Source organism: Benincasa hispida, chromosome 2, assembly GCF_027475165.1.
Source record: "Benincasa hispida cultivar pf3 chromosome 2, pf3_genome.v1.1, whole genome shotgun sequence".
In the NCBI taxonomy this organism is placed as follows: domain Eukaryota; kingdom Viridiplantae; phylum Streptophyta; class Magnoliopsida; order Cucurbitales; family Cucurbitaceae; genus Benincasa; species Benincasa hispida.
Window position 1 is genome coordinate 67,916,252 of NC_143479.1, and position 14,995 is coordinate 67,931,246.

Sequence of the window (14,995 nt, forward strand, 5' to 3'; positions counted from 1 at the left end):
GGAAGCGAGAAAAGCGAGATTGTGCCGAGAGATCATTCCGGTGAACTTAGGATAGTGATGGAAGAGTTAAGATTAGAGAGAGGGCCAGCTCCTGAAGAAGTAGGATTATCTTTTGAACATAATAGAGTTGACAATGTAAAAGCCTTGGGCAGCAAAGGATTGCTACGAGGCTTTCTATCTTTATCTTCCATAGTCATTTTGTACTTAAACTCGTCTATAGAAATGGAATTTACTGCTTTATATCTGTTCACTCTCTGTTTATTATGCATAAGTAGCTAAATTTGTCGAATGGGTTGAGAAGTACTTAGCTAGCTTAATTGGGGATCTTCATTCTATGCAATTATCTTGTATTATGTATGCATTATTCGTTCGTTAGAGATACTCAGGAGGGTAGTCTAAGGGCAGGATCTAGGCTTGGAAAATTTAGGTTAGAATCTAGGCTCAGGAGAGTCAGATTAGAATGCATAATCAAGAGATAGGAGCTTAGGAATAAACACCGTTTGCTATTAACGCATCGCATGCATTCTAGAGATAGGATATGATTGTGTGCAATCACCTTGTCTTTGTATGCATCTTGCATCATCGCATAGAAAAAGAGTAGAGACTTAGGAATAAGCTCTATGGACACTATGGCATTCAACACATGCGTCCTAGAACTAGGAGCAAAACTTGATGCGTTATTTTATGTGATGAAATTATAGAATGAGATGCGGTGATGAAAATGCGTTAAGCAACATGTTTTCTTAGCAGAATCCAAGTATAAACCCCACTGAGTTTCTTGGTAAGTCCAGGGTCGAACTCAGGGATTAGGAAAAACGATATGTGGTGGTAATTTTCAAGAAGACTTTGATAGCCAAAAAATCAAATAGTTGTTTGTGGTAATAAAATAAATGTATGCGGCGGACTTGAGAAAAGATCGATTACGCGAAGATGCACTGAGTATCCAGAGGAATGGGTTGAGAAGGTCTTTAGCTAGCGTTTCCTAGGAATGCGTCAAAGTATGAGGTCATGCTACACTCACGCAACAGAAAATCATTCTCCAATGAAAATGCAGTGCTCCTAGTTCTATGATGCATGTGTTGAATGCAATAGTGTCCATAGAGCTTATTCCTAAGTCTCTACTCTTTTTCTATGCGATGATACAAGATGCATACAAAGACAAGGTGACCACACACAATCATATCCTATCTCTAGGATGCATGCGATGCGTTAATAGCAAACAGTGTTTATTCCTAAGCTCCTATCTCTTGATTATGCGTTTTAATCTGACTCTCCTGAGCCTAGATTCTAACTTGACTTTTTCAAGCCTAGATCCTGTCCTTAGACTACTCTCACGAGTATCTCTAATGGATGAATGATGCAATCATAATACAAGATAATCACATAGAATGAAGATCCCAGTTAAGCTAGCTAAGTACTTCTCAACTCGTTCGACAGATTTAGCTACTCGTGCATAATAAATAGAGAGTGAATAGATATAAAGAAGTAAATTCCATTTCTATAGATGAGTTTAAGTACAAAATGACTGTGGAAGATAAAGATAGAGAGCTTGGTAGCAATCTCTTGTTGCCCAAGGCTTTTACACTGTCAACTCTATTCTGCTCAAAAGATAATCCTGCTTCCGCAGGAGCTAGCCCTCTCTCTGATCTTGACACTTCCAGCACTCTCCCAAGTTCACCGGAACGATCTCTCGGCACAATCTCACTTCTCTCGCTTCCGCTTTAAAATACAAGAAAATCTAAGAATTAACTATGGAGAAAATTATCTAAGTATCCGAACTCCTTTGCTGAATGTTGCCCTCAGTATTTATAGACTTTCGGGGTGAAAGGATGCTTCTCTGTTATTATTACACTAATGGGATGACATTAATTCTCTATCTGATGTGCTGAGTATTTGTCACCAAAAAGTTGAGTGCACTTGCTACAGTAGTTCGTTAGCGGCTTGTCAACTTAATTCGAAATCAACCGTCATCAGCTTTTTGTCCCACCGTGATTTATTATGCTTTTCACCCAGATGCGCCCGTCAAGTTGTGGCGGCTCTATACTGCAATCCTTCTTAAACAAATATTTGCGAACATAAATCACCGCAAAGCCTTGCAGTAATGCTGCGCTCGACCGTTGCTTCCTTATCGTATTTTACGCTTTGTGTCAATGCATATTCTGCACAAAAATACAAAAGTTAACTGTTTTTATGCGATAAACGCATCCGACCACAATGTTAGAAACTTGATGCTTTTTGGACGCAATCTTATATATTTTATCAACGTAAACCTGCATTGTTTAATAACTTAGCACTGTAATAACGTGCATTTCTGCCCGTTATCATGCATCACAGTGATGTGATAGTCACAAAGATTGCATCGGAGCACAACGTTGTTGATCCCTTTACAAAGGCTCTCACAGCTAAAGTGTTCGAGGGTCACTTGGAGAGTCTGGGTCTGCGGGACATGCGACATCTTGTCTAGGGCAAGTGGGAGATGATACTGGGTATACCATAGTTTAGTGTATATTGTACATGTTTTTATATTGTATTGTGCATTAGTCTCCCGAGGCATTAGGACAAGTGGGAGATTGTTTGAATTGGTATCCTAATTCTCTCAGAGTCTCATTGTTTGTAATGATACACATTGTTTTATGAATAAAATAACTGTTATTTAATTCTGGTATTTACTCATATCCAATAAACAAAGTTCCTTGGTTATCTTATGTAAAATTAAGCATGTATATGTGATATACAAGTGGATCATGACTTAAGTGATAACCTAAATAGGTCTGTAGTATAAGGATTAAGGTGGGATACCTGATCCTGGTGACAGTACGGATACGGCCCGCTTTGTAGAGGTTTGCAAGTCTTGTAAACTACTACAAATGGTAGATTCTGACCATTCATGTGGAGACGTGCAAGCGGGCGTATCCTATTCAAAGAGTTTGTATAAGACCGGACCACGTGATGATTAGACTCTATATATAATGCCATTGATACTAGAGACTTACATCTCACCTAAACGACCATAGGTGACACGACCTTAATCTTGAGTGTTTTGGGAACTTCTGCCTTTGAGGGCGGTCCTTTTATTAGTATGGGTGAGAGTGGCCAGATTACCAATTCAACATGTCTATCTTTTTGGGGACTTGTCTAATTTTGGAGCTAGGAACTAAATCCACAAGATTGAATACACTTCTTTCTCGAAGCAGAGATAAGTAGAGAGATTGCTCCCTTAAGGGCTGATTCTAGGGCTTGAACATAGTGGCCACAATTTCTCTTTAGAAGAGAGGACTCATTCATAGTAGGACCGTGACTTATGTTTATTAGAGGGATTTGTGGTACCTAAGGAGTTAGTTGTAACTATAGGGGCATAATGGTTATTGGCCGAGTTGTACTTACGAGCGATCTGTGAAGGGTTGTCGCACTACTGATTAGTTGAGATGGACACATAATATATCTGTGGTAAGGAGAGTTCATCTGTCGATTTTTAGTGGAGTGTCTGGCAGTAAACAGATGGTGAATCTCATGACTAAAGAGTTTAGTCAGTTATTCACGTACCGTTGGAGGTTCGTGCTACAGGTCCATAAGGTCCCCTTGGAGCTCAATGGATTCGGTTGAGGATCAGTTCTTGGTGTTGATTTGAAATGTTCAAATTGACAAGAGGTAATTCGATTATATATGATATGATCGGTATGGTGTATGAGATAATCAGGTGGAGGATTAATGTAAATGAGATTTACATTAAGTACCATGGAAAAGAAAAAGAGCTATGGTTTATATGTTTCATGAGATGAAATATTAAAACTATAGGTTATAAATATAGTATGATAAGTTGGTTATCATTTATATTTAAAATAAATATTGGATAATTAACACTTTTTCTCTAATAAGCAATTTAGTGGGAGGTTATTGGTGGTTTCATGGTAGTAAGATAAAAGGAAAAATATTTTCCTAATTTTAGTAAGTTTTTACAAGCTTGAGATTTGAGATTTCCTCTCTCGAAAATAATCTCATGGAAGTTGTAGAGTAAATTGGATTTACTAAGTGATAGCTTGGATAAGGTAAACGATCGTGTAGTGTTTGTAGGCAATAGACACTTAGCTAAGCAACGAGCTAAACAATTGCATAGGTTTTGCGAGACGATCACGTAGGTTTTGCTAAATGATTGGGCATCGACCTATGCGATAGGTTCTGCCATCTCCCATTTGCTCAATCGCTTACAAGATTGTTGTATCCTCCATCTTCTGCCTCAAACTAAGTCTACACAAAGCCCACCTTTTAGGTTCTCACATCGAGAATACCAAGGTAGCCTTCTTGGTGGTGTCATACTCAACTCGACACCGTCGAGATTCTGTGGAGGCCGTTCGTGTTGTTCGGGGTGTTCGTGACCGAGGCGATCACTTAGTTCGAGTGCGCAGTGTTCGTGCTGTGTAGTTGTCATGTTGGATCAGTGTTAGAGGTTAATGTGTTGCTATGTTCGAGCGTACGTGATAAAGGAGTGTGGTGATGAGTCTACCAATGTGTGTAGCACTTCTCCTTAATCATTTGTATTATCATGTTGTAATTTATGTGATTAATGCATTACCATTTGTTTCTGTTTATGACTGTAAATGTAAAGTTCATATATGATTGTAATTTGGAATGATCTTTCCGCTGCTCATGGAAATCCTCGTGTTCGATTTCCTACACTAAAGGCTATAGAGATCTAACATCATTAATAGCATCGCAGCACCTTCATCTATATATATTTGTCTTCACTTTTAGATCGAGGGGAGGAGAGTTTGTGGTCGATTTTGGGAGCTTTAAGCTTGGCCATTCTAGGCCAGAACCATGAGATTTCTTTGTCTTTTGGCTTCTAATAAATATTATGGCAAGGAAGTCGAGTTTCAATGATCGATCAGGCTGCAAATGTCAATTTTGAGGTTTGTTGCGCATTTGTTTATGAATTCAATGAGACTTTTATGGAATGTTGTGTTTTTTCTGATTGTTCTTGTTTTTTATTTCTTGTTTGAATCCATGTGCAATGTATGTTCAATTGATGTGATAGATTAGTCATCTAAAATTATAGGTTGTACATGTATGTTATATGTGCAAGGTTTTATAGCGAAAACATGCTTAATTTAAGTAGTAACCATGTTGAGTTATAATTATGGATCCATCTCTGGCATTACCAAGCTTTCTAGAAATTCTTGCACTTCCAACATAAGAGTCTTTGTTTCCAAATAAAGGCTAGAACTAAGCTTCAGAGTTTAAGTGACTTGGTCACTCAATTTGCTAAATCAGTTAGGAGATGAGATTAACCATTATTGCAACTATCCTCTAACATTACTGAGTAACAAAGTTGTGAGGTAACCTATATTGACAGCCAAGTTAAGCAATTGATTTCTTAAACTCCAGGCCAAGGTATGACCTTTGAACATATGATTTATGAACCTACTAAAAGTTTTTTTGAGTTTCATCAAGAATTTCTTGAGTTTCAGCAAGAAATCTAAGCCTAGCTGCAAGGCATGTTTGGCTAAATCACCTAGCTTGTAGATTTCGTGTAGAAACTTGTAAACCCTAGAACTTGTATTCCTAAATGTTATGCTTGAGAGTTTATAATGTTGTTTTTTGTCTTAAAACATGATAAATAAATTAGCTTAATTTGTTAAAAGTTGAAGTTAGTAGATAAGGATGAAATTTTACCTAGCTGTAGAAGCCTTGGAAATGGAAGAATTAAATTTAGGGTTGAAAAATATTCTAAGTATTGAGACTTGAGCTCTCGAAGGGAAATTGTGGAATTCTGGCACTTTGTAAAATTTTGAAGTGTGAAAATGGGAAAATGAACCATGCAAGAAGGTTGGTAGCATGAAGGATGTGCCAAGAAGGCCTTGGCGGGTAGCTTAGTATGAGTCTTGTTTTTGCTTCATTAGAGGTTAAATTGGTCAGGGATGGGCGGCCAAGTAGAAGGTCGTGCACTAAAGGTTGCATGCTGAGGGAATGCTTGAGTTAGACAGTAGAATGTGTTGCTGAGCACCCAAGTAAGATGCTGAAAGAGGCTGCCAAACACGCTAAAGATGACCAAGGCACTGAAGATTGATTGTTGGTGTGCAGTGCGATGAGTTTCTTGTCGAAGGACTTGAAGGGTTAAACCTTTTTATGCATTAAAAAGTTGGAAAATAGCTTATTAAGCTTAACTATTGGGCTAGGTGTCATAATTAGAAGTTTAAGGCAAAGGTTGGTGGCTAAGGTGTCAATTAATTAGACAAAGTGGGTATGCAAGAGGAAATATAGCCACGGAAAAAGTTTATAGAAGGAAGTTTTGCATTTTGATAAATGGATTTTAAGTTAAAAGTTTTGGAAGTTCAATATGGAAAATTGTTAAACAAGCAGGCAGCCGCATCGATTAAAGAAGCAAGCAGCTGACCGGGTGGCTTTGAAGGCGAGTGTTAAGCTAAGCGTTCGAGTGTATGTGTGCTCGCATTAGCCAAGGCAAGACGTGCGAGGCTATCTGGCTGTGCCACAAGGAAATGTTAGGTGCCTAAGTGTTGTACGACGTGCATCACGTGAGGACACATAGGACAATGACCGTGTCTGAACGCCTAAGCATAATGAGTGGCAAGTATTGCTACACATCAGTCATCTCACATGCACACTCAAAGGACAATGACCGTGTCTGAACGCCTATCCCTTTTGTCAGTGCATGTATGCCTTGTGCCCACCCGATCGAATAGTATGTCTAACCTGCCAAAGGCTTGACATTGCACTAGTTTTGAAGTCTAATTGTTGGTAAGTTAAAGTGGAGTCCTCAAGGGAATGTTAAGCATGTTGATGACATGCAAAAATACATGTCATCTTAGGTCTTTTATTTAGAATTATAAGGGCTGTTAAGCATAATATGCAGCAATTATGTTAGGAATTCATGAGAAAATGAGTTTGTGTCGTTCAGCAATGAGAATCTCGACTAACCTATTATTATGTGTTATTATACGTTCAATTGTCTATTTTTAGCTAACGCAGGAAGTGAACGCAAACGTGGAAATAGGGCTATCGCAAAGACGACCGCATGCGGAGAAACTCTCCATCGCAAAGGCAAACGTATATGATCAACACATAGGTGTTGCAGTAATCAACCACAAGCGTCCATCGCATAGGAGTTGCGATCGTCAAGAAATTGCGGTCATCGTGGAAAAGTTGTGGTAATCAAGCGAATTCAGCCATTTCAAGATTGCGGCTACACGATAACTCATAATAGTGGGATCACCGCAAGGTTGGTGGAATGAACGCATCAACGCATATCTCGAAAAAATCAAAAGATGATGTTGACATTTCACCGACCACGCCGTTAGCAACAGAGATTCAGAAAAGGACTAACGTGTCGCGAATGTCAGATCAGAGCAGTCCGTTAATGTTGTCGGCGATCAAACTCTATAAATAAAAGACGCTGAGCAGAAATTCAACTTATCCATGGTTTTCCCTCAAGGTTTCCTACCTTCGGGTGGATCCTTGTGATCCAGACTAATGCATGAGAAAGAAGCTTGAGAGTTCTTCATCCCCTTCATCCATTCTGAGTGACGACCAGAGCGTTTGCTGGAGTTAGATCTTGAGAGAATTAGCTCCACCGCCCATCTATGGCACCACCGGCTGCCTTGACACACATCTACTGGAAGTAAGACATTGCTTCCAGCTGGTCATTTCTTTTCTCTTCTTTTCTTATATTGTATTGTATTACATTTTGGGATTAAGAAATTAATACATTGTGTGTCCAATACATTTATGTGTTTCCTCTGATTCCATCTCCATCTTTCTTTACTTAGCATCATTAACTTTCATTGCATCACTTATTGAGATTGGTAGAGTATCGCATATTTAGTCATGTGGATTAGAGATATGAAGCATGTAGCAAACTACCGAGAGATGTGCGTTGCGTGAGTGTGTGAGAAAACCTTATTTGCTTAGTGCGAAGCTGTAACAACGCCTGTCTATAGGCGGACGCAATGCTTGTCTATGAGTAAAGTCATCAACAACTAACTTCCCGAGAGAGTAAGTGGTTGGACGCATCAAATAATGTAAGCTATTGTTCGCTAGAGATAGGAATAATCTTGCGTCAGCCAAGTTCTTGCAATTACCTTGTCTTATGAGTGCATCATTCATCATTTAAGCATACTTAGAAGAGTAGTCTAAAATCCAAATCTAAGACTCGAGAGAGCGGATTGGAACGCATAAGTAAGAATGGGGAACTTAGGAATAAGCTTTGTTTGCTATCATACAACGTATGCACCCTACGGAGAGGATATTGTATGCGTCCAGGAAGTAGGATATGATGGTTGTATGCGGTCATCTCGACCGTTTTGCATACACACTGCATACGTCCTAGATTTAGGATTTTAATATGTGTAGCATGATTGCATAGCTTGCATTGGCTGAGGTTGCCCTTACGGTCACTCCTAAGGGTTGCATTGAAGATATCTTCACATTTTATCTATTTTTCCATCCATTTATCTCACGTCAATAGTTATCGTGTCTCTACCTCTCACTCATACTTCTCATTGCGTTGTCTGTTAGTTAGGAGTAGGAGTAGTGTTAGCATAGAAACCTCTCCATCATTCTTTTATTCAACCGCCGCATACACATTACCACATACGTCTAGCTACAAGTCCTTGAGTTCGACCTTGGATCACCCGAGAAACTTGCGTTCGCGTTATACTTGGCGTGAGTGCAAAAAAACTTGTGACAGTACGCATGGTCATCGTATACATTCATTAACGCATAGTTCATTCCAACGCATGATCATTGATGTATGATAATCAACGCATACACTAAGAACATGCATCGCATATTGCGTCCCACATGATTTTAGCCATCAAGTTTTTGGCGGCTAATTTCACATGTTAAGTTATTAAATACTTAAATGTGGACTCAAAAAGGGAAGCTAGGAAAAATATAAATTAAGGAAAAAAAAGATCTAAAAGGATGAGTTAGTTAAAAGCAAGTTAAGCTCAAAAGGAAGCCAATATCATTAACCAAGGGTACTTATTTATGTAACTGGCCAAATAGAAATTGGGAAGACTTATAAACCCTTGGGAGCTAGCAAGCAACAAAGAGTGATAAAATTATGGTATTTTTAATATGTCCGAATGCTTAAATTTAAGTACGTTTATTTCAAATATTTTTCAACGCATGGTTTAGCAAAAATGATAATGTTGGACGCATGGTCCACCCAAAGTAAGTTTTCAATGTATACTAAGGCATGTTTCAAGCAAAATGATTTATGAAGGAAAGTTTATGAACCATGTTGTTATGCTTGGATTAAGCATGAGTTAATCAATGAAAGCATTCCCAATTTTCTATGCATTTTCATATAATGTTTACCTACTTGAATGCCAAATTTTCTAAAGAATGCTTAAGACTTGAAATACTATGTATGTTTACTAAAAAACATGTTTTTAGTACCCTGATACTCAAGGAGATGAAGGTATTTGGGTCCCCTAATACTCAAAGAGATGAAGGTATCCAAAGCATACATTAGGTATATGTTTATATTAGCCTTTGAGGCATATCTACGTGTACGTATGGCCATTATCGACGTTGATTGTATTGATATTACTCTACATCAACTAAGGTTATTGACCTTGAGTGTAAGTGAGCAAAAGGGGCTCTACCTCAACTAAGGCATAAGGGTACCAAGTAAAGTATGAATGTTTCGTTTTAAAGATTTACTAAGTTATGTTATGTTTCCATGGGTTTCAGTATACTAATGTTATGAATTTAAGTTCAAGTTTATGTGCTTGAGCTAAGCTAGTCTTCTTAACTCTAAAGCTATGGAGACATTTATTTACCTATTATCCTCTGATTAATCTAGTATGACTACATTTATGAACTTATGTTTTCTTAAAAAAATGTTAGTCACTCACTGGGTGTTTTAGCTTGCTCTTTCAAATATTTTACTTTCCTAGTAGTGGCCGATTTCCTAGATCCTAGCTTACAGTTGCCAGTCTGCCACAAGATAGTTGAGCCTTGATAGACTCTGAAGCTACTTAGGCCTTTATTATGTCTTTGTCAAATTTTTGAACTCGTGTACATATAGTGGGAAGGGGTAGAATCCCTAAGTGGTATAAATGTTTAAGTGTGTGCAAGATGGAAACCCCGATTCTAAGCATGTATATATGTGTGGTGATGTTGTTTCTATTGCTGTGAATGAGTTATGAATGTCTACAAGACTATAGCTGAGAATGTATGGAAAGATATTATGTTTATAAACTGTCTATCAGATTAAACAAATGTGAGGAAACATGTTCCAGATACTAGATAGGCAGTAGATGTCATAAGAAGGGTTAGCATCTACTGTCTTCATATCTCCTTTGGGGATAGGAGGGTAGCCTGGGAGGGTATGTAACAAAGTGGTATCAGATCAAAAAAATTTGGGGGGAAAAGGGGAACTAGGATCATGCATAATAGTTAGGATTATGTGAACACCATAATATACCTAACAATGTGTTATATTATTGGAACCATGCCTCGAAGAAGTGCAGATTGAGTAAGCAAACGACAGATGAGAATCGCGACCCTACCAGAGAACCTATAGCACCAGAAGTAGCATCAGAAGGAGAGTCTAGCACTCCTCAAGATAGAGCTAACCCTAATATAGAATATAGGGTTTTTGATCGAATCACTCAAAGGTGCTAGTCAATGTGGGTTCAATTTAGGTAGACCCAGAGAAAAAGTATGGTATAGAAGGAATGAAGGCACTAGGTGCCACTGTGTTCAAAGAAACAACAAATCCGGCAGATGTTGAAGTGTGATTGAATCTAATAGAGAAGTACTTCTGAGTTATGAGATGTTTTGACGACCGTAAGGTCGAGTTAGCTGTATTTCTGCTCCATAAAAGGGCAGAAGATTGGTGGAGAGTTTTGGACTCAAAGAGAAGCGGTGCAGATATGATGAGTTGGAAAGAGAACAAGAGAATCTTAAAGGATAATTATTATCCTAGTTTCTTTTGTGATGCGAAGAGGAATACGTTTCTGAGGCTGGTTCAGGGCCATTCCAAACTAATTACAATATGGGGACTACACGAGAAATCTAAAAGCAAGCTTTTCTAAGACACTAGCTGACCTAGAACTCAAAGGCGCACATCATGAGGGGTTGAAAGCCAAATCCAAACTGCCTTGAACAAACCAAAAGATGGACCAAGTTTGACAAAGAATAAATAAAGTGTTATACTCCATAATTGGGTGTTGAATGTCCAAAGCAACAGTGTTAAGCCAAGTCCCAACCACGGAGGGGGGACTAATGTTACTAATTTATAAACTTATGGGAAAGAAAAAAAAAAAAAAAAAGTACTCAAAGTTCGAAGATAAAGACAGAAAAGTTGTCTCATCCTAAACGAAGACAGAAAACGGATCCATAAGAGGTATAGTTGGGAAGTGAGTGTGGCGATTGGACCATCTACCGGAAACAACACTAAATTAAAACGATGTGAATGAATTGTGTAATTAAAGCGCTGACCTTGGAGATGGTAAAAGAGCGTTGAACGTTATCTGCACTTTCTTTTCTATATCCTTGGATACCTAAAAAGCAGATGGATTGGATGTGGTTTAATTTGTGCACAAACGTTGAGAACATAAATTAAATTAAATTGGTTCTGTACTTGTCGCCGAATTTTGTGTTCAAATTCAGGCCATCGTTCATCAACGAACGCCTTAACTCCTTCTTTAATAATCGAATCTTCAACTACAGTGGAAAATCCATAACTGTAAAAATAAAACAAAATAACAGGTAAAACACCACAAGCTAGCAGATGAAGCTTTTGTATTACTTGAAAAATAAACAACAAATATGTAGGGGAAATTGTAAATTATGAAATAAAAAAAAATTATTATCAAACCTATCCAGAAGTTCATGTACTCTTCTCTTGCAGTCACCTTGAGCTTCTCCAGCTTCATCAGACGCGGCTCTCTTCTTGTTTCGGTTACCGGTGGCGGCCCTGCTCGGATCCATGGAATTCGGAAATGTTGAGATCGAGTGGCTGAGATTATTGATGAGATCAAGTTAGAAGTGAAATTGTTTTCATCATCCATCAGAGTGATATTAAAAGGATGGACAAATAGAGTTCATAAAATGTTTGTGAAGAAATTTCACAGAAGTTCAGTACTGTTACGACTAAATTCGAAAATGAGACTGCTTTAAGTATTCAATATCTTCAATTAATTATTAATTTTGTAATTATATTTTATTGGGCTTCACATTTGTTTTGGAACTTGCGTATGCGTTTATTTTAATGATTTCCCTATACTCTACTCCAATTACTTTTTATCCATACAAGATGCATTAACCCGCAAAAATATTTGTAATAATGAATTGAACTTGAGTTAATTTTTCTTTTTATTTAAAAAACAAATTAATAAATACAGTACTGAAATTGCAACTTTTTTTTCTTGAAACTTGCGAGCTTTTGAAAATATTAGGGCATACATTTATTTTACTTCATTTTAAACTGCCTTAAACTGTCTTGATTTATTTTGTTGAACCTAGGATATTTCTATTTTAGTTTATTTTTAAAGTTTTACACACGAGAGAGAAGGTACTAAATATATCAATTAGGTTAATATATTCATAACACCCACATCAAACGAGAGAGACAATTTTATTTTACTTCATTTTTTTGTCTGACTATTTTTTATTTTTTTACAATATGTGGGATAAGGTGGGGATCAAACATTTGACTTTCAGATGAACGGTATATATTTGATGTCAATTGAGCTATGTTTATTTTGTTTTTTAGGCTAAATTAAAAAAAAAAATACATGAACTTTGTACTTTGTGTAAAAAATATTCATGAAATTTCAAAAATTTCAAAAATACACATTAAGCGCTTCCAAAATACGTCCCCAACATTCGTCGGAGGGATTTCAATGCAACATAGGTTCATTGACTTGGGTTGTTTGTGTCAAATCACCACTTGCAAGCATGGGCATCTGACTGACGGCGTCCGAAAAGTGTTTGAATGTCAGGCAGCTGACCAAGGTATGGAATTTAATGCTGCCCCATCATCAAGCTAGTGAAAAGCAATGCCTATAAATAGATGAAATCCCACCAAAAGAAGGGTAATCAACTCATTGTGTATAATTCTAAAAACTAGAGAGACTTAGAGTTTTGCTGCTGCTACAAGAAGAACACAAGGGGAAAAGATTCATCTCCACCACTGATCAAGAAGTAAAGGAGACCTGGCTCAAGAGAGAACTTTCTTCCATTTCTTACACAAGTTGGTTGTACACGAATTTAAATTGAGCCAAAGAAGACAACATCTCAATTCTACTCTCTTCATCTCATTCGATTAAGTATTGATATTGTAAAGACAGACTGGTTCTTTATGAATTCACATATTTGATCAACTACACTTTGCTACTGTTTATTTCTTGCCACATGATAGATGCATCTATGATTTCACGTAAGTTCAATTTCTAAACACATAAGCCAACATAATTTCTCGGTAAAAGTTATTTTAGCTTGAATTATTTGAGTGAATAAGCAAGCAAGCATTAAGTCAAAAACACTTGGTGCATCTAGAGATAGACGCACTAGTGTTTTATTGCATTATGTGATTAATGCATGCAACCTAAAGTTAGGAATTTGTGTGGCATTCGCATTGAGAAGCGTTGAACAGAAATTACATAGAAACCTAACACATCTACACATACTTATGTTATAAACAAGCAAAGTTTATATCCATCTGCACCACATTCTCATACGTGTACATCTCACTTAGGCTGACATATACCACATTCACTGAACACCATTTTCACATGAACCCCTATTTTCCACTTGACCTTTTGCATCTTTTTGTACGCACGCAACAAACTTACTGTAGATAAAAACTCATTCAGCATTTACTTAGGATCCTTTTACATTAGCTACAATGCAAGCTCTGCATTAACTTTGATCTAAATCTCTGAGTTCGACCCTCGACTTATCAGAAACCAGAATTAGATTTATACTTGGATCCAATTCAGAAAAACTTGAACGTTCAAGAAGTGTCATGCATCCCAGCACACATCACTAACAGATCATCAATGCATCATTCATATTACACCCTATTTTTCCACCTTCCTCAAATAATACATTCCTAGTTCGCATCATGAGGAACACGAACAATCAGACATTTTATGATTGTGACGAGAGCGAGAGATTGCTAGACGATTGCTCATGAGAGCGAGAGATTGCCAGAAGAAGAGTTCTTCAAAGGTATGTCTCTCAATTCCTTTTGTTTTATTAAGAAAGCATGCTATAATTTTGTCTATAATGCATAACTGTTCTTGTATGATTGTAAATGCATTTATTCCTTCACAATGAGTTTGGAAAGATCTTGTTTCCATTTACTGGTTCTCTTGAATAAGAGATCCTTCAATTGGTATCAGAGCCAGGTTGTTCTAATATTCCAAATCCATTGATGTATTAAATTGAATTTACATTCTTGGTGGGTTGTAAGCATGTCTGCATTATGTTTAAGTGTTAAATGTAATTGTGGATGTGGATTAATGGAGTTTCTAGGATGATTTCCTTTGGTTATTGCTTTCTTTTATATTTCAAAGTTAATTGTAAAGACCCCTATCATTTTGGGCATATTAACTTGCTATCAAGTCTGTAACTCAAAGAGTTTGAGTCTATAAGAGTCGCTCGTGATGAAGCTTCAAGGCATGGAGATGTAGTTTACTAAGAGGAAGAAGAAGACCAAGAGTTGGTAAGATCGTGTAGCCTAGGCTAAACGAACGAGTAAAGTGTTTACTCAATCAGTTTGCGTTGGCTACTCAATCAAATTTAATCAACCAAGTAAGATCAAATTAGTTTATATATAATTGAAAGAAAAGGATTTTGATATATACTTGAACCACACCAAGCAAGACTATCAACTAATTACATATTTTTTGAACTAATTTCATTCCAACATTAACAAATTTCAAGAAGCTTAATCATTAGAACAAAACATAAAATTAATGAAATAACACTTGAACCACACCAGCAAAACTTAATAAAC

At 37.2% G+C, this 14,995-nt stretch overlaps 1 protein-coding gene across 1 annotated transcript in view; it reads right to left on the reverse strand.

The window, feature by feature from the left end:
- The window catches only part of LOC120070682 (uncharacterized), a 31,506-nt gene extending 19,358 nt beyond the window's left edge, over positions 1–12,148 (reverse strand). The window contains exons 1-3 of the mRNA XM_039022524.2: positions 11,849–12,148; positions 11,612–11,714; positions 11,470–11,531 (exon numbers count right to left, since the gene is read on the reverse strand). Of these exons, the coding sequence (XP_038878452.1) occupies positions 11,470–11,531; positions 11,612–11,714; positions 11,849–11,961 (278 nt within the window). The 5' untranslated portion in view covers positions 11,962–12,148. The remainder of the gene's footprint in view (positions 1–11,469; positions 11,532–11,611; positions 11,715–11,848) is intronic.
- Between the last annotated feature and the right edge of the window lie 2,847 nt (positions 12,149–14,995).